The following is a 24,265-nucleotide window of genomic DNA, read 5'->3' on the forward strand; positions in this document are numbered from 1 at the left end:
CCCGCTCCGCGCTGCCCTCGGCCTCGCCCCGGGCCCGGGCGGATGAGCCGCGCGCCCGGGGGACATGGAAGCGCTGACGCTGTGGCTTCTCCCCTGGATATGCCAGTGCGTGTCGGTGCGGGCCGACTCCATCATCCACATCGGTGAGCGCGGCGGGCGGCCGGGCTGGGGCTGGGCGGGGGCCCCAACGGCACAGGGGGTGCGCGGCGTCCAAACTTGGCGATTTCTGGGGCCGAGGGGCTCCGCGGGCGGTGCTCCCCCGAAGGGCCGCGCCGCGCCGCCCCGCGGAGGAGCTGTGCACGGGCCGCGCCGCGCTCCCGCGGGCTGCTCGCGGCTCCCCGGGGCTCTGATCTCCGTGCGGGGCCCCGCGGCCTTTGCTGACACTTAGGGCCGTGGCTAAGGGGAGCACTGGGATGGACGCGCGTCGAGACCCGCGTCGTTAGCCCGGCCGTCGGCGGGCGCTGGAGGGGCCTTTCCGTGCAGCTCAGAGCAGCGGGGGGCAAGAGGTGGGCATGGCCGGGGGGCTCGCCAAGTTAGCAGGGCAAGATCAAAGAGGCCGTACTGGAACCGTGTGTGAATACGGGTGGGTGGGTGTTGTCAGCGTGTGTCGTTGTGTGTGCTCTTGGCACAGTGTCGGTGTTAAGGCGAGAGGGCGTTGGGGTGTGTGGGGCCATCTGAGCGTGTGTTGGTGCGTGCACGACTGTCAGCCTGTTAGAGTGGACACAGTCCCTGTTCTCCAGTGTGTGTCTCTGTAGCTCTCGGTATATGTGTGGGGGTGTGTGTGTATCTGGTTGTGGCGACTGCAGCCCAATCCTGGACCTTCCCAGAGTTTTGAGTGGTCCAAGTCTTGGGGGCCGGCAGACGGTCTGGGTGATGGGAGCTGAGGAAGGAAGCATGGGCAGCGGGGGGTGAGGGGGCGGGGGGACGCTGAGCGGGAAGAGATGGATAGAGAGAACCAAGAGAGAAGATGGAAGAGCAGAGGAGGAGGGGCTGCGAGGAGGGGGAGCAGGTGAGAGTTGGGAGCAGCATGAGAGGAATCTCGGCAAGTTGGGTTGGGTTGGGAGGCTGACAGGGGTCGCTATGGGGGAGCCGCTCCGCAGTCGCTTTTCCGGAAGTTGGGAAAGACCAGCAAGCACAGGGAAACTGGGGGTTGGGAAGTGTGAGAAAGCGGGATGAAGGGATTGGCGGGGTGGGGGGGTGGAGTCGAATGGTGAGAGACTAGGCCCGGACTGGAAGGCGCAACGACCCGGCCGGCCCCGGGGCCAAACCTGCTTCCCTCCGTGAACAGGGCATGAGACTCGCGGTCAGCATTGCGGCTCTGAATGTAGCGAGGAACCGGGATCTCCCTCCTCTTACCCAGCCCCCAACTCAGGGGATCAATAAGCCTAGCCCTTGGGACCTCAGGGACACTCCAGACGGGGTGGGGATGGGGACACTAGACTGCCCACGTAACGGGACCACGCTCCAGCGGCAAGTCGGACGGATCTCGGCTAGTAGCGCCGGGTCCACTGAAACGGTGCGTTAGGGCGCCCTGGAGGAGCTGTCCGCGGTTCTAGAAGGCCCTTTCAAGAGCAGCTCTTTCTGGGACCCTAAGCCCTGTTAGAATCTGAACACGGAGGGGGTCTAGGAGTCAGTCCCTTCCTTCCACTCATTTCGACATACACCCAGGAAGAGGGAGTCAGGAGACATGGAGAGTAGGAGACTGAGCCCAGGGTGCCAGGACCGGCAGCGTCGCGGCCATCTAAGCTGCAGGTCATCCAAGGCCCCTGCCTAAAGAAGCCCCTTCTGTGCAGGGGAGCCAACTGTCGACCTGCTTCTCTCAGCTCCACTCAGTAGGGGAAGCACATGGCAGAAAGGAGTCCTTCCATGCTAGGTTTGGGGTTGAGGGACACTGCCCTCCCAGGGGACTTTGAGGCCCCTGGGATGGGATTTATGGGACCATGTCAGGGAATTGGGTGCTGCCTGAGACCGCTTCAGCTTGGCTCAGTCCCTTGTGTGGGGCTTAGCTTGGACATGTGGTGCTTGGTTGTGAGACACGTGTGTGACCTGGTGGCAGCATGTGGGATGTGCATGTGTAACTCATGTCAACTGTATGCACGTGTGCACTTGAGGGGAGGGGAGAAGGGGAGCCTGTTCCCGTGCAGGTTGATCTGAGAGAGCCTTAGAACTACTCTACCAGCTGAAATCCCAGCCTATACCTCCCACCACCTGGTGGGTCCTGTCAGTGTCCTGACCCGAAGGCCAGGAGAAGTGGGGGAGGGTTCCTTTCCAGGCTAGGTCATGACCCCTTCTCTTCTCCAGGTGCCATCTTTGAGGAGAACGCAGCCAAGGACGACAGGGTGTTCCAGCTGGCGGTATCCGACCTGAGCCTCAACGATGATATCCTGCAGAGTGAGAAGATCACCTACTCCATCAAGGTCATCGAGGCCAACAACCCGTTCCAGGCGGTTCAGGAAGGTGAGTGGCCGCTGTGCCTAGGGCCCACTGGGCCGCGGCCTGTGAAGTAAAGCAGCAGTGGTACTGGCCGCCTTGGGACAGGCTTGGCCGCGCCGAGCCCCTGGTGCCTCCCGGCGGCCGCAGTGCCACCCACGGTGGCGCGCCCTTCTGGGCCCACCCAGGCAGCGGCGCGGGGACTGCTCGGTGCTGAGAGCCTGTGAACTCGGCGAGCTGGGTTCGCTGCGGGTTGTGCGGCTCCTTTCCGGCAGGGTGGGCGCGAATGTGTACCTGGCTGGCCGCTCAGGCGTGGGTGGCGCAGGGCCGTCTTTGTTTCTCGGGTGTTTGTGGGTGGGCGTGTCTGCACGCCAGGGACCTGTGTCCCACGCACCTCCCGGGATCTCTGAGGGCCGGTGTCTTCCTCGCCTGGAGGAGCGCTCGGCGGCCAGGGTCGCCCCTGCCTTCTCTCTCGTAGCACAATCCGGTAGGCGCGGCGTTTTGCGCCCTGCTGGCTCTCGGTCCCCCACGCTCTGCCGAGCTCGTCCTCCAGCTTTGGAGGAGCCGGTTTGTCTCTCACTGTCCGCGCAGCTGGCTGAGGCGCCGCCGCCTGGGCCGGACGTGGGCGCTGTTTGCTCAGGAAAGGAACGGAGCTGGTCTGGTCCGGCTGCGGGAAATCCTAGCCCGCTCCTGGGCTGCCTTCGTTCGCAGCTGCTGCCTCAGGTCGGCCCGCAGCAGGGGCAACAAGTGCGTGGTGAGGGCGTTTCTGACAGCACCCCTCCCTCCCCCCAGACCCCCCTCCTCCCCAGACCCCCCTCCTCCCGCCGCTTTTCCCTCCTCGGCGAATCCCTCTCCTCCCTCCTGGCTCACAACTCTGGAACCCTATTCCTTCTTCACTCCTCCCGCCTCCTGGTCAGAGCCTGAGGAATCCACTGTCTCTAATACTTGCTGAGTTTGAGTCCCTTTCCTTCCCTGTGCTTTGCTCCCCCAAACCACAGGTCTGATCCTGTGGTGAGCGGTCCTGAGCGCTGAGGACAGAGGAGCACAGCTGGTGGCACAGGATGCAGGGATTCCTTGCAAGAGGAACTGGCAGGGCAGTGGGTGTAGAGAGGAGGTGGGTTGGCTAAGGGCTCTGGGACAGTGCCCAGAATCCTCCTGCTATCTCACCACACATTGGCTGCCAGTCTCCTGGGTACCTGCAAGGCTAAAGTGACTTATTAATGGCTCTGGTCTGGGCTCAGAAGGTCAGAGCTGGGGCTAGGGAGGTCTTTGTGCTGGCAGGAGGCCTTTTTTTTTGGGGGGGGGTGTCTCCTATCCTTGAATGCAGCATAAGAGGGAAAGGTATCCATTCTAGGGAAAGAGACTGCCTAGCTCTGGGGCCTGAAGTCCAAGGATTTCTTGAGGTGATTGTATAAACCTGGAGTCCTGAGTGTTTTTTTGGATGATGGTGAGTGTGGTAAGGCTGGCAGTGGTTATAATGGGAACTGCTGCTTCCAGCCTTAGCACATGTCCATTGTCTGAGGTTAATTGAAGTATAGAATCCCTGCTTTTCTTTGGTACCTGGTCATGTCTCACCAGCAGTCTCTGTCTCCAAATGTCCTCTGCCCCCTTTCTGGGTACCCTTGTCATAGATACTGGCAGATGCTTGTGGTGGGCTCCAACCATGAGATGGTAAGACCTCCTTAGCAAGAGTGACCCTAATGAGGGTGGGGGATCTGGGATGACATCCACTTCTCCAGTGACATGTCACAATTTTTCATAGCATATCCTATTCTCCTGACACTGTCTTCACACATCCTATCTCTGTAAACCATTTATTTTTTGTGCTTGGGAGCTAGGGACAGTCTGGAAGGACGTATTTCTTGTACCCAGGAGCACAGAGTATGATGGGGACCCTACCTGTGTCCCACATCTGGCGACATACGTCTGTTGGCATACCTTGCTTCTGTTGACTCCCTTTCTGCAACGTTGAGTATCCCACGCTCATTCATTTTGTCTCTGAATGATGACCGTCAGTTCCCATCAGCTTTTCCCTGAGATTGAAGATAATGCTCTTGCAGGGGTTACAACCTTAGGCAGGTAACACATGTAGATGAACCGGGCAGCTGATCCCTGTGGGAGCTGGACTACAAAAGTCTGAAGAGGTCATCTGTGTTAAAAGGAGCAGCTGTCACATAGCTTTAGCAGATTTTGCTATTGGGAGTGAAAATCCTAGTATTGTAAATGTGCTGGATGTTTTTTTTTAAAGAGGATCCCCAAATCTGGACTTTAATGTAAAATCTGGTTTTGAACTATTGTCAACTAATGAAACAATTTAAACAACAGTACAAGTCAAACAAAATGTAGCTCTGCATCATTCAACTTTCAAGTCCCAAATGCAACTTTGTACCCAGAGGCCTTTCTTGACTTAGACCCTGATTTTCTAGGACTCAGCTTCTCTATTTTATAATTGGAAAAATTTCTTAGGTTCCAAGGATGGCAGGCTGACATAGTCAAAGGGTATAGAGTGAGTGTTTCTGCATGTCTGGAATTAGGGAGTTCATGCTCATGGCTGATGGTTGTTTAGGTAAAGAGACACTCAGGGATTGCTAGGCTGCCTGCTGCCCAGAGAGTGTGTGCTGGCTAAATCTGGGTGTGTGCTTTCACCTTGTGAGTCACATGGTCAGAAATCTACCTTCCTGTCCTATGACCTTGTGTAGCCCTTGCATGGGCTATAGGGGATGGGAGGAGCCAGCTCCTGGAGGGCCTCTGAGAGGGGCAGAGCAGCACTCAGCAGCCTCCTTCTCCCTGGCCTTGTGCTCACTTGAGCAGGTGCTTAACTCTCTGGGTGTCCTTCCTTGGCTGTGCTCTTTGGGGGTGATTTTCCATCATGTGAGTTGGCCCCTGCTTGATAGGTACCTTGCTTCTCATTCCTGGGTCTGGACATCACTGGAGCAGGACAGTGGGTAGTATAGAGAGTTTAGGTGGGGAGAAAAAAGGCTTCTAGAGGGGGAGTGGCCAGGGATGGACAGGAAAGGCAGCTGGGAGCTCAGTCTTTATCATCAACTGTACAAGCCTTAAGTGACCTCTCAATTGGGTGATGATGCCTCTGTTGTGGTCTAAGAGACAGCACCACATAGGGATAAGAGTTTGGTGGAGTCCAGAGAGTTCTAGTTTGGATCCTGCTTGCCTTCACTCACTGTATGACCTTGGGGCCCTGCTCTGAGCTTCTGTTTTCAGATCTCTTAAAAGGGAATGATCATAGTATCTGCCTCATGGGATTATTGTGAGGATTAAATGAGACGAGACATGTGTAAATTGTCTGCATGAGCCTTGTGGTAAATGTTCAGTAAACACAAATTCCCTTTCCATTCCTTGACCCAGCTGTGAATTCATTTCAGCTTCTCTTGAGGCTGTTGGTATTTTCAGTTACATCATTTTTTAAGCTAGTGAATTCCTTGAGAGAGGACCCAAACTGACCTTTTCATTTTTAGCTTCTACTTTTTCCCCCGATTATAAAAGAAATGCATTGCTACAATGAGTGTGTGTTAATTTAAAAATGTAAAAAAGAAAAAGGGCAATGCATAGTCATTATATAAAATGTGGGAGGAACAGGAAAGCATCAGGAGGCAGGACAGACTCATTCTGATATCTGCTACTGTTACTTCTTTCCAGTCTTTTTTCTCCACTGTGTTTTATAAATGTTGAGAACTCTCAGCCTGTTCAGTTTTATATACTGCTTTTTCCACTTAGCATAACACTGGCCTTTTCTGAAAGCACCATGAACTATTTGTAAATATTACTTTTCGTGGCTGCATATATTTCCTAATAGTCAAAACTTTTTTTTAAAAAAGAGAATCACTTTTGCTGAGATACGCAGAATTCACTATTGCTAAGGAAAACAGCTCTACTTGAATACGTTTGTCCTAAGATTTTTACTTACAATTACTTTAGGCTGATCTTTGCATACGATCCTTACAAACACTGCCTTTTAAGACAGTTGGTCAGTTTATGTAAAAAAGTGGATCACTCTTAATAAAACATGCATTTGATGAGGATTTAAAGTTAGCAAACAATAAATACCACAGAAAGGCCATTGTAATCTCTAAAATTTTGCATCTTAGATTTACCTGGCGAAGTCCATATTAACAATAAGCATGAAAATTTGCCTTCTAGATACTAGAAGAGATATTAATTTGTTAAATAAGAAATTTCATGCTGCTTTAAAGTGCCTGCTCACGTAGATTATATAAAATGCACATAATTTATATGAAAGAACTAGCTGAACACGAGTCTTCTTTCATAGTATTATCTTTTACTGTGAGTAGAAGACGTGAGTTATTGGATTTGCTGTTAGATGTATCTGTCACAGTGTGGACGGATAACAGTTTAGGGAAGAGGCAGAAAAAAGAATGCATGTGAGGCAGTATTCCTTTTAGTTATCATAGGCACGAAAATGTTTTAGGAGGACAGGGCAAAAATTACCCAAGGGTAGCTTTTGTTTGCAGAATGAAATAATGAAATGAAATAAAAATGACACACAGTGAGCTTGCTGATGCCCACCTGAAGGTCTTGGTCAATTTATATCAGTTGCTGCCTAAGTGATCGCCCTGTCTCTCACTCGGCACACTGGAATCTAGACATTCTGCTAGAGACATTCTGCTGTGCTCTGATGTCTTCTGGTGTCTTTCCCACCTTCCATCCAGAATTGTAGGTCTTACTGAGGCCTGGCAGTCCTGCTGGCAGCCTCCCAGAGACACTGTCAGGGTCTCTGAGCCTGATGGTGGTGTTGTCATAAAGATGCCTACAGGCCAACCACTATTATTCCATTCTATGCAGCTGCATTGGTTTTCTTTTGATGCTGAAAAAATTTCACCCTAAATTTGGTTGACTAGAATAATACTGGGCGGTGCCTGTGGCTCAGTGAGTAGGGCGCTGGCCACATATTCTGAGGGAGGCAGGTTAGAACCCGGCCCTGGCCAAACTGCACAACAAAAATAGCTGGGCATTGTGGCAGGCACCTGTAGTCCCAGCTACTCGGGAGGCTGAGGCAAGAGAATTGCCTAAGCTCAAGAGCTGGAGGTTGCTGTGAGCTGTGATGCCATAGCACTCTACTGAGGGCAACACAGTGAGACTGTCTCTGAAAAAACAAAGAATAATACAGATTTATTCTTTTATAATTCTGCAGGTCAGAAGGCTGATAGGGTCTCACTGGGCTAAAATCAAGGTGTTGGCAGGGTTGCTTCCTTTTGGAGGGTGTAGGATAGAATAGTTTCCTTGCCTTTTCCAGCTTCCAGAGGTTGCTGGATTTCTCAGCTCCTGGCCCCTTCCTCCATCCTGAGGCCAGCAATGGTGGCTCAGGGTTTTCTTACATTATTTCACTCTGACCTTAACTTCTGTCATTACATCTGCTTCTGCCTCCTTCTTCCAAGGACAGTTGAGATTATACTGGGCCCACCTGGATAGTCCAGGATACTTGTCTGGTTTGCAAGCTTAATTCTCTCTATGACTTGTGCCAGTAGCCTGATGCATTCACAGGTCTGGGGATTGGGGTGTGGATGTCTTTGTGGGCCATAACTGCTACCATGCTGGCACACCTGTCTGTGCCATTGCAACCAATGCACATGGGCCACCCTCTGCTCCTTTCCAGTCTTCTGCATGGTTGGCTGCTTTGTTGCTTGCTGCTGGGCATCCTCTTGTCTTATCCAGACCTGCTCGAGTCACTTGGGATGGGTGGCTTTGTTTCTGTCTCTATAAAGCTGACTTTAGAGGTATCACACTGTAAGCTTGCAGGGCCTCCACAGACGTTCCCACATTCTCCAGTGATACGCTGCTTTCCTTCCCTCGGCCGGGATGCTGCTTGTACTGAGGAAGTTTCTTGAAGAATCTGCTGTTTGACTACCTAGACTAGAAGTTTCTGCTGCCCTGTCCATCCTATGCTCACCCAGGGCCCTTGTTGAGGTCAGTCTTGTTTGCTGCCCTGTGTCCCATGGAAAGCTGCTCCTCAGGGGCTGCCAGCAATGCCTCAGCCTGAAAACAGCTGTGGATGGGGCTTCATTCATGGAGCGTTCCTTGCTAAAGTGTGGTGTTCAGTCCCCTCTCCAGATTCTTACCATCCTGTGGTTGTGGAGAGGAATGGCTGTGGTCTTCCCTCAGCTGAACTCTCAGCTTCAGCATTCTGCTTCATTCCAGGGTTGCTGCTGGAATGAAGGAGAATCACACACACACACACACACACACACGCACGAGCACACACATGTGCACGAACACATGTGCACATATGCATGCACATGTGAACACGTGCACACATGAGCTCACAGGTGCACACACATGTACACCTGCACATGAGCACATACTTTCTCATTTTATAGACTGCACTCCTGCCCCACCAGCATCCTTGTATTTGGGTTCAAGAGGTTCTCTTTCTGTTTTCCCTGTTTGCAAAACTCAGGGCACCAGATTGGGAGATTGGGCCTAATTGGCAGGGAGCACGTGGGCACCTCACACCAGATGTGTGGGTAGAGGCCTTGGGTTTGGTGAGACACTTGTCCCCCATGTGTCTTTGAGCTGCTGCTGTTCCCATTTCTGGTGACAGGAGGACTTTGACAACCCTCCTTTTGGGGCCATTTTTCCTAGGAAGGCCAGGGAAGGCTGTCCCTCAGCACCCGCGGCCACTTCTTGTAAGGGCAGATGGACTTTCTCATAGCTCCCAGGCTGAAGTCTCCTAGCCCCCAGCAACTGTCTTCTTTCCTCATTTAGCTTTCTATTACCCAAGATATGCTGTCACCTAAAAACTCAGAGCACTCAGTCTGCACTGCTTCTTCACAAATCATTTCTAACCCAGTTTGATCCCTGGATGTGATTCTTTTTAGACTTGGCTACTCAGGGCTGTGCCCTACCCAGGGCCCCCTACCCTTTGGTTTTGTCCTGTGTTCCTGATTATAGTCATCAGTGTAGACTAAGTTATGCTGAGATGCTGTGGTAACAAAAATCCCAAACTCTCAGTGGCATAACATGACAACGGTTTATTTCCTGCTTGTGCTATATGTCCATCCATGGTCATCTGGGAGTTGGACTCCTCAAGGGTCAGTCGGCTTGCATGTTGCTATGTGTTATGACAGAGGGAAAGAGAGCTCTGGGCATGACCCACCCACATCACTTCTGCTTGAGACTTTTTGGCCAAACTAGACGTGTGGCCCCAGCTAGTCATAAGGGATCCAGGAAGCACAGCCCTAACTATGTGCCTTGTTTAATGAACCACACAAGTATCCATTCCCTATTCGTGTCAAAATACCCCTCATATTTCCTTGGTGAGTCATTAAAACAGTAGCAACAAAGGAACAGAAATCAAAACATCATCTTAGGCATTGGATGCTGGTTGGGTCAGATCCACGGTTCCCCTGGACTCCCCTGTGCACACTCACCAACTTGTCCTGCCGCAGTCCCCTGGGAAGCCCTGTGGTGTGGTGGGATGTCAGGAAGCCTGGATCCCCAGTCCTGCCGGGTTCTCCCCTATACTTTTCTCTGTCTGCCAGTCATGTGCTCTGTAAACTAGGCTCTGCCAGGCCCAGCTGTCTGAAGTCTTGAGTAAAATGTCCCCCAAATAATGAGGTGAGGATTGGGGTTCTGGCCCAGCCACCAATGGGCCAGTACCGGTAACCTCCCAACATCCTGCACCTGGACTTCCTATGGACTCGGCCCTTCCCGCCTGCAGACTGTCCCCAGCTCTGCTCTTTCCCTTCTTGCCGGCTTCCCCACCCAGTGGCAGTGTTCTCTTGCTGACAGTAGTGAGCTGGGGCAGAGACCGTGCTTATCTCTTCCATAGATGGCCTATGACAGGCCCCTCCTTTGAGGTATTGCCCTCTGGGCCCAGGAGGCAGCTGCGTCTGTGTCCAACATCCCCTCTGCTGGGTTCTCTAAGCTCGTCCTCTGGGCCAATAAACAGCCAGTTTCTTGGCCAGTGGGCACAGTTGGGAAGGGAAGATTCAGTTTTTCTCCGTTCTGGACCTGAGGCACAGGCAGGGAGGCTGGGAAGTGGTTACATGGATTCCATCTACCAGTTTCTGGTTGTGAGCAATGAGCAGGCTCCCAGTGGGTGAGTCTGGGTGGGGGCTACCAGCCAGAGGCCCCAGCTGGTTCTCAGAGAGCCTGAGAACTCCCAGGTGGTTTTCAGCCCTCCTTCTGACAGGTCTGGGACATGTGGCGCAGCTGGGCTCATCTTCCTGCTTCACCTTCCTCACATCAGTCCTTCTCCAGAACCCCCTGAGGCAGACAGAACCATGTCACATCTTCACCTGTGCTGCACATGTCCCTGGCCTGTACCCACCCAGCGCTTTTCCAAACCTCAACCAGAGAATAGATGGGTGTCTAGGAGCTGAGTGGGGGCAGGAGTCTAGTGGCTCCCCCTCAGACAGACTGGGGCACCCATCTTTGCTCTACTGTCTGACTCTGGGTAGGTTACTTCAGTTTCCTTGACTGTAACATGGGACAGAGGGCAGCCAAGAGAGTGGGTTGTGAACACCCACTGAGGTGCCTAGCCAAGAGCCAAGCCTTGGGCAGGTGCTGAGTGAAGAGGTACAAGATGGTTCTCAGATTACCAGCCTGAATAGTCCCCAACAGAAGCGTTGGCCTCCTCCTGCTTCCTGCCCCTGGCTGAGCAGGTTTTAGGGCAGATGAGGTGTGTGATTTGGAGTTGACCCCCAGCACCTCTGGGTGTCCCAGGAGAGCAGGGAAGGAGGTTGGAGTTGATACTGTGGCTCCTATGGAGGATGCTGGAAGTCGTCTGTGCAGCCCGGGCTCTGGGCACCTGCAGACTGTCCCTGCATGTGATTTCAATTTTGCTGCAGAGTAGGCCTACCTTTCTCTATTTGGTGGAAAGAGGTTAGACAGGTCTGGGTTCAGATCCCAGGTCTGTAACTGATAAGCAGTGTGGTCTTAAAAAAGATCACTTCTCTCTGAACCTCAGTCTTAATGTCTGTGAAATGGGTCTTCCCTAGAGTTGTGATAATGGATCTATAGATGACATCTGCTGGCAGGAGGGAGGCTGTAGGCCAGCGGTAGTCTGTTGGGCACCCAGCAGAGGTGTTCCTGGTGCCTTGGGGCTCATGCTTGGGTGGGTGTGGGTGCAGACTCACAGTATGGTTGGTAGGCATTTGTTCTCCCTGAGTCCTGGCCCCCATCTTTTTCTATCCTCTGAGTCCCTGCAAGGGATACCTCTTGGTGTCTGGGCCCTGCCTGGGTGCTAGCAACTTCCAGATCAGGACAGAGACATGAGTGCCACTGGCTAGACACCATCCTTGCCCCCACACATGGCTGGAGCTGTTGGCCCAGCCTGCCTACTGTCTGGCCCTGGCGTGGCCTGGACACCTGTCTCTGTGCTCTCTGCTCCCCATGGTGCTCCTCCTGCCTGGTGTAAGGTGGAAACTGAGGTCTTGCTTTAGCTCTGCTCCTGGACTGGGTCTGGGTCTTTCTCTTGCCTTTTCTTCCAAGTGCCTAGAGGCACAGTGAATGAGGGAAGGGACCCACTCTGGATTCTGATCTGGGGTTTGGGCCCAAAGCTGTGAAACCTGACCTGGGCTCTGGGTTGGGCTTGTCTCAGTGCTGCCCCTCTCAGGTGGCCAGCACCAGAGGACGGGGCAGCCCTGATGTGGCTCTGGCCACCTTCCATGTCATGGTTGTTCCTTCTCAGTCCTGGGAGGCTCCCAAGGCACCTTCTCTTACTCACCTGTCCCACAGGGTTCAAGTAGCTCAAATAACCCACTAAGCTATCCCCAAGTCCTGCAGGTTGCTAGCTGGGGCCTGGAATGCTGAGGGTGGCTCTCTTGTTATTCCAGAGTCCTAAAGTAGAGGGGCCCAGGGTCTGCTGATGGGGGCCCAGTTCTGTGTGAGAGCTTTTCCTAGGCCTCTGATGTAGGTTTTTGAGGGCTGAGCCATACCACTGCATGGTAAACAGTGCTGAAATGGGGCCCCATGTACCTATGGCCAGTGTTCCTCTTTGGGCAGGCAGGCAGGCTGGGTGGCCACACCTTTGTGGGCCAGGGGTGGTGCAGTGGGCAATGCTGAGGAGAACGGACTGTTTCAGGAGGGATAGATCAGGGCCCCAGACATTCCATGGAATCTAGGCAGAGCTCCCCTGTCCCATGTATGCGTGTGTGTGTGTGTGTGTGTGTGTGTGTGTGTGCAGTGTGAGGAGGCTGTTGCAGACACCCAGGCTGCCTGGGTACATTTAGCAGAAAGAGCCAGAAGTTCCAGCAGGTATTCGAACCCTGCCAGCCCCTGTATTTGACCCCTTCCTGGACTTCCCTAGGTTCTGTCTCAGTGCGGACCTGTCCATCCAGGGGCCCTGTCCAGCGTTTACAGGATGCTGGCCCTGCCATGTGCTTCTGTTGCCTTCATTTGACCTGTTTGGTGGTGTTTCCCAGAGACTGTGGGTTGTGGGGAAGGGAGGAACTCAGCCTCTCATTCCTCAAGGCATCCCAAGCTCTAAGACAGGGCAGTCCATGATGTGCACTCAATAAGCCCATTTTCTTTTCCCTCCTTGGGTACATTCCCAGCCCCAGTTGTGCAGTCCTGGCCCTGGTCCCCTCAGAGATCACCTGATGGGATGTTCATTATAGTGGTGGTCACTCCCCTTGGCCAATGTCAGGAGAAGGCTGTGGACAGCACCCTGAGTCCTTCCTCATTGTCAGCATCCGCTGTAGCTTCTAGTTGCCATGCCAATGGGATGAGGGCAGGAGCAGGCCTGCCGACCCATCCTAGGGGGTTGCCCTCTCTAGGTCTCAGCTGTGCATGTCAGCAGGTGTCCTAGAGTTCTGGTATCCAGAGCTGAGAGGGCCCAGCAAAGCCAAGGGAAGGCCCAAAGTGTTATGGACTGAATATTTGTTTTCCCACATTTTACATGTTGAAGTTCTCAGGTCCCAGTGTGATAGGATTTGGAGATAGAGTCTTGGGAGGTGATTAGGCTTAGATGAGGTCAGAACTGTGGGGCCATCATCATGAGATTAGTGGCCTCATAAGAAGAGACACCAGAGAGTTCTCTCCACCCCCCAAAGTGAAGGCGCAGGGAGAAGGCGGATGTCTGCAATCCAGGAAAAGACCCCTCACCAAGGATTCACCATGCTGGCACCCTTATCTTGAGAAAATGAATGTCTACTATTTCAGCCACCCAGTCTGTGGTATTTTGTTACAGCAGCTCAGGCAAAGTAATACAGGAGAGGAAGGGCTGGCCCAAGGCTCTACCTGGCTGGACAGACTGCCTGAGGGAGTGTGGACCAGCCCTGCCCTCCCAGAGCCACATCCCTCAAATCTAGTGCTTGGATCAGATGAGCAGAAGACCTGTGTACCTCAGAAGATGGGTGATGCTCATCTCTGACCACAGTTGATGCTGAGCCGAGGTTGTCTCTACCCTGCAGCCCTGTAAATATTTAAAGATGGTCCCTCTGCCCCTCAGAGATTTCCAGGCTGCTCATCCTGGTGCTGATCACTTCTCATCTGGTCCTCTTTTGGATTTGTTCCATTTGTTATACAGCATCCCTGATGTACCTCAGCAAGGGACTTAACTTGCTAAGCTTCAGCTGTCTTGCCTGTAAAATGGGGATAATGGTGCCTCCCTTACTGGGTTGTTTTAAGGAACAGATTAAGCAATGGCAATATAGCACTTAGCCATGCCTGGCACCCAGGAGGTGCTCAGTAACAAGAAGCCATGGCGATTGTCGTCACAATGTTGTCTGACCAGTGCAGTGGGAAGGGGATGGTCACCGCTTGTTCCACATGCTCTGCTGATGTTAATGGAGCCCGAGTGGACACTAGCTCCTGCTGTGGCTCTGGGTGAGCCTCTGGTCCTCAGGCCATGGGACCTATTCCCAAGAAAGAGGGTGAATTATATGGCCCTGAAGGTGCTTGTGCAGTTGGTTATTTGCCCCGTGTGGAGTGTGCACTGACTCTAAAGTGTCCAGTGTGCTTAGAGTTCTGGAACTTCATGCCTGCCTTCTAGAGGTCTGGCTGTTCTTTCCAGCCCTGAGCCACCATGTGGAGGTGGGGGTGGGGTCTGTGCTGCCTTCACCAATCTCAGAAATGCCCAGCAGGCTGGGCCCAGGCCCCATCTGTTACCCTGGCTCCCCAGCCTTTTCTTTAGCACCCACAGGGTTTCATCAGTGAGAATCATGAACTTGCCATGAGCTGGTGCAGTCTGCCCCTGACCTGGTCCTACATACTGTTTCTATCTGAGGACACTGTCTCATGTCTGTTTCGTGGAGTCACCGGATTCTGGCGTCTGCTCCCGGCCTGGAGCCATTGCAGTTGATCTTCCCTCCAATGTAGAAGCCTTGTGGACTGTTACCTGGGGGGTGCTTGGAGCCAGCCCAGGATCTCACTGGGGAAAGGAACATGGTGGGCTTGGCAGCACTTGTCCTGTTGCAGGCTCCTGGTGACTGCCTATTAAAAGCAGAGGTATTGGTTGGCGCGTTCTCACTCACACATGGGAGTCAAACAAGTTGATCCCAGAGAAGCAGACAGCAGAATAGTGGTTGCCAGACACAGGGAGGGGCAGGGACAGCAGGGAGGGAGAGGGTGGTTAACACGTACACAGTTACAACTGGGGAGAAGTCGGTGTTCTATAGCACTGTAGGGTGACTACAGTTAAAATAATAGTTTCAAGTAACCTCCTGTGCAGCACAAAGAAATGATAAATGTTCTAGGTGGTGGATATGCTAATTATCCTGATTTGATCATCACGCATTGTACACATGCATCAAAATATCACTCTGGACTCCATGAACATGTACAATTATCCTGAGGTGTGTAGATTGCCCTGAACTCACAGGTTCGTCACCAGCCTGAGCAAGAGTGAGACCCCGTCTCTAAAAATAGCTGGGAGTTGTGGTGGGTACCTGTATTCTCAGCTACTTGGGAGGGAGGCTGAGGCAAGAGAATCACTTGAGCCCAAGAGTTGGAGGTTGCTGTGAGCTGTGGCACCATAGCACTCTACTGAGGGTGACAAAGTGAGACCCTATCTCAAAAAGAAAAAAAAAAAAAAACATGTACAATTATTATGTGTCAGGTAAAAAAAAAGCAGAGGTGTCTACCCATACCCTGTGCCTGTTGACACATTGTGCCCAGAGCTGTGTGTGAGTCATCTCAGGACAACTCTGGGCAGTGCAGGGACTACACAGAAAGCAAAGGGCAGCTTGGATTGCTTAGGAAATGTGAAGGTTTGGTGGCCAGGCCAGCACTTTCCTTGTCCCCACCTGGCCTCCCACTATGCACCCGGCCTTTGTCCAGGTCTCCCTATCTCCACTGCTATCTCTGCAGCCCTAGCTTGGACCCCTGAGGTCACTTTCTTAGGGTTCTTCCTCCACCTGGCCTGGACCCCTGAGGTTCCTTCCTCAGTGCTCACTGCCTCCATCCTCGCTCTCCAGCCACTATGGTGCAGCAGCCAGAGTTATCTGAAAAATCAAAGTAATCATCTTCCTCCTGCTGAAGCCCTTCAATGGCTTCCTCCTGCACTGACAACAAAGTGCAGACCCCGTGCCAGGCCTGCAGACCCCTAAGTACCCTGACAAAGGCTGACCTCACCTACTTCTTTGCTGCCTTTCTCTGACCTCACTGCCCTGGCCACCTTGGTGTTTCTCCGTCTCTTCAACAAGCTGAGCTTGCATCTGCCAGGGAGAGGGTTCCCACTGGCTGGAAGGTTCTGCACAAGGGGCTCCTTCTCAGCCGTTAGCTGCCTCAGCTCTGACCTCCTCAGGCATACTCTTCCCGGCTCTTGATGGGCCTGCTGTACTCTTCAAAGCATTCTTTTTCTTCCTTGCATGCTTCCCCATCCACAATTTTGTCATTTTGTGAATATCCGGTCTGTGAGGGTAGAGTGGTATCTGTCCTGGTCACTGTTAAGTCCCCAGAGCCAAGCCTGGTATGCAGCTGGCTATAAGAGCTCTGCGGAAGTGAGTGGGTGGGGGACGGGATGGACGGCAGCCTGGGGCTGCACTCTCCACAGCAGGGGTCTTCAAACTTTTTAAACAGGGGCCCAGTTCACTGTACCTCAGACCATTGGAGGGCCAGACTGAGGGCCCCGGGACGAGTCAGCTGCTAAGCAGGACAGGCAGTTGTGGCAAAAACACCCGGCGGGCCAGATAAATGTCCTCGCTGGGCCGCATGTGGCCCACAGGCCGTAGTTTGAGGACGCCTGCTCCACAACCTCTCCACACTGGTGCTCCGGTCCTGCCTTCTGGCTCAGGACCACTGGGTTCTGATGCACAGCTGCACTTAGAGCAGCTCCGTCCTGCCACTCACAGCCCGCTCATGCTGGATCTTCCCTCGTGGTCAGCTTCTGGGTTTGAAGACCCCCCTGGAAAGATGGGAGCCAGGAGCACTGCCTCTCCTTGGCAGTGGCTGCTTCTATGGGGGGGTGCTTCTGAGACCCCCTGCAAAGGGTAAAGCTGCAGCAGAGCTTGTGCTTACTTGCTGGAATGGGAAGTTTTAGAGGCCCCATGCCTCTGTGTGCCTGAGGGTGCCTGTGTCGGTGGGAGTGGGTGGGTGGGGAGGCCTGTGCAGGGGAAATAGGCCCTTGTCCTAGGCTCCAGGCGTGGGTTGGCTGGGCTCCTCTGACACCCTGGGATCCTCTGGTGTGTGAAGCAGGACTGACGTGGTCCTGGCCACTGCTTTGTCCAGGCTAGGACAGGAGGAGGGGCCCTGGGTGGGGAAGGGGGGAGCAATTGCAGGTCCAGAGCAGCAAACCTGACAACTCTGAGATTGGGGGGGAGGGGCACCGCCCCCAGCCCCTACCAGTGCCTTGCTCAGTGCTCCAGGAGCTGGTGAGCATCATCTGTTTGTGAACACGGTAGCCAGTTAGCACTGCCGCCACCACGTTGACCTCTGAGGAAGCAGGAGCTGGAACCCTCTTCCTGATCAGGGGCTGGAGGAGCTTTGAAGCTCTGTTGTCGTTCCTGATCAGACGTCCTCAGGGGAAGCCAGCCTGAGCATGGCTGGGGTAGGGGTCCAACTGTGTCAGACTACTTAGCCCCTGCCAAGAAAAGTAATTTCATAAGAGGAAGGACAGTAAAGGCACCCACTAATCAGTACTGGCGAGTGCCCCAGGGGAGCACTGGCCAGGGAGTGCTATTCTGGCCTTGCCTGTGGGACACGGTGTTGCATGGACGGGCTGTGTGCATGGGGGTATCTAGGCCCACACATGCCAGATGGGCAGATGGGCCCCCACCCATTGTCAGGCCTACACAATGATTTCTGTGCCCAGCAGGGTCTTCCCCTGGCTGGGTGTCCACCCTCATCCCTGCTCTCCCCTGGCTTCCTCCACACACCCAGTGCCTCAAACCCCCATCTCTTCCCAGTCTGAGGTCGATTCGTTCTTCAGGAAGCCTTCCCAGGTCACTCTGCTGCCTCTGCCTGGGCCGGGGCCACCTTGTTGCTGCCACGCCACCCCATCGTGTCTCAGTCAGTGTCTGGCTCCCACATGTACCTGTGAGGTCTGTGAGCTCCAGCACCAGGAACTCAGCATCTTGGGACTCTCAGGCCCTGGCAGGTGCAGGGGTGAAGCTGGTGTTTGCTGAGTGGCTGTCTGACTGTACTTCTGACATGAATAAAGGTAGATTTGCAGATTCACTCTGCGTGCATATTTGTGTGTCCCTGGGAGCTCACAGCACACGTCTACAGATGGGCTGAGGCCTCAATGACAGCTGGTCTAGGGGTCATCTTCTGAGAGAGCCCCAGACCTGGTGAAGTTGGGGATGCCCTTGGAGGACCCACTGGGACTGTGGGGAAGGTCGTTGAGCTCTGACACCCTGCAGCATGTGGAGGGTACCTGCCTCTCACTCCTATGAGGAGGTTGTTGCCCACGCTTTTGACTGAACACTACATCAGACCATTTGAGAACACCACCACCTAGCCCCACATTAGGGAAATTGCTGTGTTCTGAAACCACTGATCATGTCAGTTGTTATGATTATGCAGGTATCAGAAACCCTTATACTGGCCTAAGAGAAACAAGGATATTTTCATGCAATTTTAGGCATGGCTGGATGCAGGGGCCCACGTGGTACCCACAGGACTCTCCCTGTCTCCATCCCCCATGTTGCTGCTCTTCCCTGGCTGGGCCTCCTCATGCAGCTCCCCTGGCTGTTACATGCTGCTGTCTAATTAGCTCCCTGGTCCCTCCTGATGGGAAGACAGGGGTTATTTAACTAGAGTTCCCCAAGGTCCAAGGATTGCTGCTTATTGGCCTGGTGTGGGGCTGAATCACCTCCTGGTGCCAGAGCAGTGGAATACCCTGACTGGCCACACCAGGCAGCTTCCCCAGCCCGTGGACTGAGAGCGGACAGGGCATAGCAGACATGGGTAGGGTCACCTGAGGAAAAGAAAGGCTGCTGAGGTCACAGAACAAGAGCATGCCCCCACCTGAGGCAGCTGCCAGCAAGGGGGCTTCTCTGCTACAGGCACTCAGGAAGTGGCCTGTCACCATAAGGGGGGATTGGACTGGGAGTCCTGGGGTTGTATCCAGTGATAAGAGTTCCAGTGAGCTTCTAGAGACCCTGGCAATGCAGATTTGAAACCTCTTTTGGGGGCAGGTGGGGTTAGTAAGGGAAGGGCTTGGCTTTGAGCTCTAGGGTGTGCCTATGGGTGTGCAGGGCCAGATTGAGAGAGTGCTGGGCAGTTAGGGACAGCTCTTTGAGGGAGGGACATTGGGCTGGGTTTCAGGCTATGAGGCTTTGAGAGAGGGGGGCAAGTACCTCGGAGCAGAGGCAGCTGAATTTGGGAGCACTGAGGGTGGTGAGGAAAGGCCAGCCTAGGTGGGCAGGGCTTGGGAAGTGGGGAAAGGGGGAGGGGACCTAGAGCCTCCATCCCCCATGCTGAGAGTCCCCCATAGCTGTCATATGGACCCTAATCACTCTTTGGAACCTCAAGTCCTGACAAAAGATAGGCCCTAATGCCCACGAGGTGGACTCACTGCTCTCTGGGCTCCTTCAGCTTCCAGGATGGCTACAGAACCCCATCCAGTGGGCTTGGGCATGGACAGTACTGACCCGCCACATGGGCAACGTGCATTCCCGCTTGCAGAAGGGTGCAGGCACAGGGTCTGTGCCTCACACGTGGGCCCTCACTTACACATAGCGTCGAGCCATGTCCTTGGTCCTGATCCCAGTCTTTCCTACCTGGGAGGGTCTTTCCCATCCTCATGCTATTCTGCAGGCAGGGATCTTTGCTTTATCATCTTTATCGGCACATTTGTAGGGGCTTCTGAGAGCTCCCTCTTAGGTTCTGAGGGATGGAGAGGAGTCCTGGGCTGACAGACATGACCCATGCCCTGGACCGGCCTCTGTCTATCCTTCTGCCCAGTGGGGACACTGCTGTGGGCTGCTGTGGACCCCAGGATGCTGGGCCACTGCTGGATGTGGCTGACCTATCATCAAGGGCCTGGCTCCACTGCCTCCTCCCGGCCAGCTCCTGCCCAACTCTGAACGACTAATTGAATAGAAATCATGGTGATTCCACACCACAAGGCAGAGCTCAGGCCCTGCCTAATCTCATTAAGAAGTCCCCTGACAGTCTCATTAGGCGGCTGGCTGCTCAGAGAGGTTTATCTCTGCCACGGGATGGTCTGGCCTCTGGGGGCTGGACCTGGGGCCAGGCCCTGCCCAGCTGCCTTCCAAACACAAGCCTGGGCAGAGGTGAGGCTGTGGCAGCCCCATGGCCACTACCAGTTCTTACTTAATTGGTTACGGTTTGCTAGACTTAATTACTTTAAAATTATTAACTTTAGCTGGAGAAAGCAGGTGGTGGTGGGCCAAGAAGAAATGGGAACTTCCTTATGGGGCATAAGCGGGGGTAGGGCTGAGAGGCTGGATGCCAGCAGGCAGAGACCATGCTCTAGGATTGTGTTAGCAGTGGTGGGCAAGGGCCTGACCCCCCATCCTGCCTGCTATGGCCACAGAACTAGGTGTGGCAGAAACGGACAAGTGGGCTGATGTATGCTGCAAGAGAACAAAGGGAGCACAGAGCTGGTGCCTAACTAGCCTGGGCTTAGGGGCAATCAGGGGAGGCTTCCTGGAAGAAGTGACTCCTGAGCTGAGTCTTAAGTGTGGAACAGGGGTTGGTCAGGTTAAAATGGAGGCAGGTACTTCAGGAGGTGGAACAGCTGGAGCGAAGGCTCTTGAGGTGTGAAGTGGCCAGATCTATAGTGCCTCCGAGCCTCCAGGGATGCTGGCCATAGGTGGAAGAGGGTGCTGAGGGCTTGGCAAGGTCTACAGGGACCTTAAGGCTTCCTCTCTGGTCCTGGAAGAAGTGGGGCTTGTGTCTGAGGATCCTTGATCCATAGCAGGCCATTCTCGGAGGTTTTGGGATTTCTACATAGTTGTGGCCCATCACTACAGTCTATCCCTACCTCCCATGGCCACAGCTGCCTAGTCCCCATGGAAAGGGAGAGTGAGAGTGGGATGCCAGACTAGGTGGCCCCTCCCTGGTCAAGGAGCAATGCTTAGAGCCCCAGATTTGCCCCAGGCCTGGTGGTAGGTCTGGTAGCCCAAGACCACTCTCTTCTCTTCCCCAGGGGCCCCTGCTTCTGTCCACCCCAGCTGGGCCCTCCCAGAGCCACTTTATTACAGGTACTGTAGAGATGGTGTTGGCTATGACAAGGGCACTTGCATTTCATAAGATATGGCAGCCTGAGGCCCACCCCTCACCCTCCCAGGCCAGAACAAGAGACAAAGCCACATAGGCTCTTGTATGTGCCAGAGTTGCCCTTTGGAACAGGTTCTGTTGTTTTATTTTTTGGAGACGGAGTCTCACTCTGTTGCCCAGCTAGAGTGCAGAGGCATCAACCTAGTTCACTGTAACCTCAGACTCCTGGGCTTAAGTGATCCTCCGGCTTCAGCCTCCCTAGTAGCTGGGACTACAGGCACCTGTCATGACACCCAGCTAATTTTTTCTATTTTTAGTAGCTACAGGGTCTTGCTTTTGCTCTAAGCTCAAGGGATCTTCCTATCTCGGCCTCCTGGAGTGATAGGATTATAGGCATGAGCACCTGGCCCAGAACAAGTTCTGAAGGAAGAGGAAATGTGAATCAGGATAGGGGGGAAAGCCAGTTTCTGATGTTCAGTTTCCTAATTTGTGAAATTGAAATGGAGATACTCACATCCATCTTGAAGAACTGTTTTGAGAGTCAAAGGGAATTTTATATATAATTCCCTGTCCACATATCTCCCAAGGGTTGACCCTGAGCCAGCCATAGGGTTAGGCATATACAAGCACTGCAGACCTGGGCTTCATCAGGGAACTCAGACAAGAGTCAGTGCCCAGTCCCCTCCAGAGCCTGATTTCACAATCCTGGCAATGCCGCAGGCCCTGGTGTTCTCTAGGAGCTTTCTGGGCGGTGTCAGTGTATAGCTCTTCGTGATGGAGAGATGGGATGCTAAATGCTGGGTGTGGCCACATATCCTCCATCCCTGGCTCCCAGCAGGTGCTTGGCCAGTGGGGGTGCTATCACAGTTGATTTCCTTCATCACAGCTCCAGTTGTGCTCCCCAGTTTAGACTGAACTTTTGCGACACAAGGAGGGGTCCCTGGCTGGGTTATGAATGGATGTTTGGCTCATCCCCCTCCTCCATCACATACAGGACACAGAAAGGTGTTGTGAGCCAGGCATCACCAACTCTGACATGGGGTCTCCAAAAGGGACATCCCTCTCCCTGGCCACAGCCTCCAGATGCAGTGTACACCCAGCAGAGCCCTGAGCTGAGGATGGCTTGTGTTCTCTGTAAGGAATATTTCTCTGCAATGAATATTTCACCTCATCTTATCAGTAAGACTGAGCACTGGAGCGATGGTATGTGTGTGTTCTAATTCATAATTTTACAGTAATTTAAAAAACTCAAGATATTGGTTTTCTTTCCATTAGTGAGATGGTGGAAGGCAGTAAAGCCCACTGCCTTTTTATAATCGGATTTAAATTGTTTTAATTATACAGCCCATATTCTCCCAGTAACATACCATCTCTGTGAGTTAATGGGCTTTGAAATCTTCTTTTGTTCCATACACTGTAGATACAGATTTTTTTGTTAAATGATTTATTTTATATATAGAAATCCAGAAAATTAGCTATGAGGTAGCTTAAGAGGAGCACTGGGAGATGTGTTATGTTAGAAGGAGGCAAATACATGTCTGCAGAAAACCCAACCCAACGCCGGGATGGAATTCTGAGCATCTTGTCTCTAAAGCAAGAATTTTTTTTCACTTTTTTTTTTTTATTAAATCATAACTGTGTACATTAATGCATTTATGGGGGACAATGAGCTGATCTGTTATACAATTAGGAATGCTTATATCAAACTGATCAACATAACCTTCACCTCACTTACTTATTTGTTGTGTTAGGACATTTATACTCTATTCTTAATAGTTTTGACATGTACCCTTGTATTGTCCACATCAGGTGAGGTCCCACCAAATACCCTCCCTCCTCCCGGCCTCCCCCCCTTTCGCTTCCCCCTCCTCTTCCTTCCTTCTTTCTGGACTCTGGTTGTGTTTTATCATTCGTATGAAAGTGTAGGTAATTACATATTGGTTAAGAGCACAAATGATGTAAAGTGCTATCAGCAGAGAGAACATTGGTGTGGCTGAAAGGCTGCTGCTGAATAAAGTCCTCTGTTGCTTCTTCAGCGAGGATATTAGAAAGGAAATGTCCATTCACTCATTCATTTGTTCATTTCCTGAGTTCCTGCTGTGGGCTTGGGCATACACAGCAAGGAAGGCCATGATGTTGTCTTTTCTAGAGGAACAAACATTTATACATATGACTCTTAAATAAGACCTTTTCAGTGGCCAGCACAGCCCTGGCCTGGGCTGCAGGCAGGGTGCATAGCACCTACGGCTGGCCTACTGTGATGCTCCCTCAACACTGGGGGGTGCACCACCCTCTGACTCAGGCTGCCTCCCGGGCAGGGAAACAACTGAGTTCCCTAGGGCCTCCTGGTAGGTGGTCGGCATCAGGCCAAATCTCCTGTTCTTTGGACATTCCTTAGACTTGGCCTTCCCACTCCCACTCATCCAGGTGTGGCCTGGCTGAGCAACATGTCCAGCTCCCAGACTCCCCTGCCTGATGCCTGTGTGCCTTTCCCCTCCCTGGATATCTAAAAGGGTCTACTTGGCCTCTTAACTGGGTCGGTCTGTACCATTTAGGTCAGTCAAGTCACCAAAAAAACTCCTGGGTCCTGATGGTCATTGGGTAAGGACCCTACGTAAGGCAGTGTGTTGGGGAAGAGGGGTGGGATTCAGCCTTGAGTTCTATCCCACTTTCTCCTTAGTTTCTCTGACCCAGGGTCCAGGCATTACTGGGACTAGGATGTGTACCTGCTGGCTGACCCAGCAGTGCTGTGTGGCCTTTGTGGGCTGCTGCCCTCTCTGGTCTCTGACAGAGGCTGTGGCAGTGTATGCTGTGGTGCCTCCATGCAGTTCCCAGGGGACACACCCTCCCGTGCAGGGGCCGTGTGACCCCTGCTTTCTCCAGCATTCCCTTTCATGCCTGCTGCTGATACCCTGGGCACCAGGCTTGGAGCCCCCATGGACTAAGGGTCTCTTTGCAGTGGGGTAGGGAATCTTCCCAAGGCTTAGGAGTAAGCGGAGGTGGGCAAGGCTTACAAGGTCACTCAACTTGTTCAGAAAGGGCCAAAGAGACTCCTTTGGAAGCCCTCACAGATGAGAAGCTCAAACTTAGGACCTACTCCCCACCCCATGATCAAATTTATAGAATTAATGCCCTGAAATCTGTGCCCGTGGGTTGGGCTCAGAAATTGTGGCCTAGAATCTTGGCAAAGATGCTCCATGCCAAACTCCAGGGGACAGATCTCTAAATC

General features: G+C 53.1%; 1 protein-coding gene across 1 annotated transcript in view; it reads left to right on the forward strand.

Moving 5' to 3' along the window:
* GRID1 (glutamate ionotropic receptor delta type subunit 1) overlaps positions 1-24,265 on the forward strand; it is a 731,600-nt gene continuing 707,335 nt past the window's right edge. Inside the window, exons 1-2 of the mRNA XM_003783500.1 lie at positions 1-143; positions 2,302-2,457. Of these exons, the coding sequence (XP_003783548.1) occupies positions 65-143; positions 2,302-2,457 (235 nt within the window). The 5' untranslated portion in view covers positions 1-64. The remainder of the gene's footprint in view (positions 144-2,301; positions 2,458-24,265) is intronic.

The sequence above is a fragment of the Otolemur garnettii genome, unplaced genomic scaffold, assembly GCF_000181295.1.
Source record: "Otolemur garnettii isolate 467f Iridium unplaced genomic scaffold, OtoGar3 scaffold00008, whole genome shotgun sequence".
NCBI lineage: Eukaryota > Metazoa > Chordata > Mammalia > Primates > Galagidae > Otolemur > Otolemur garnettii.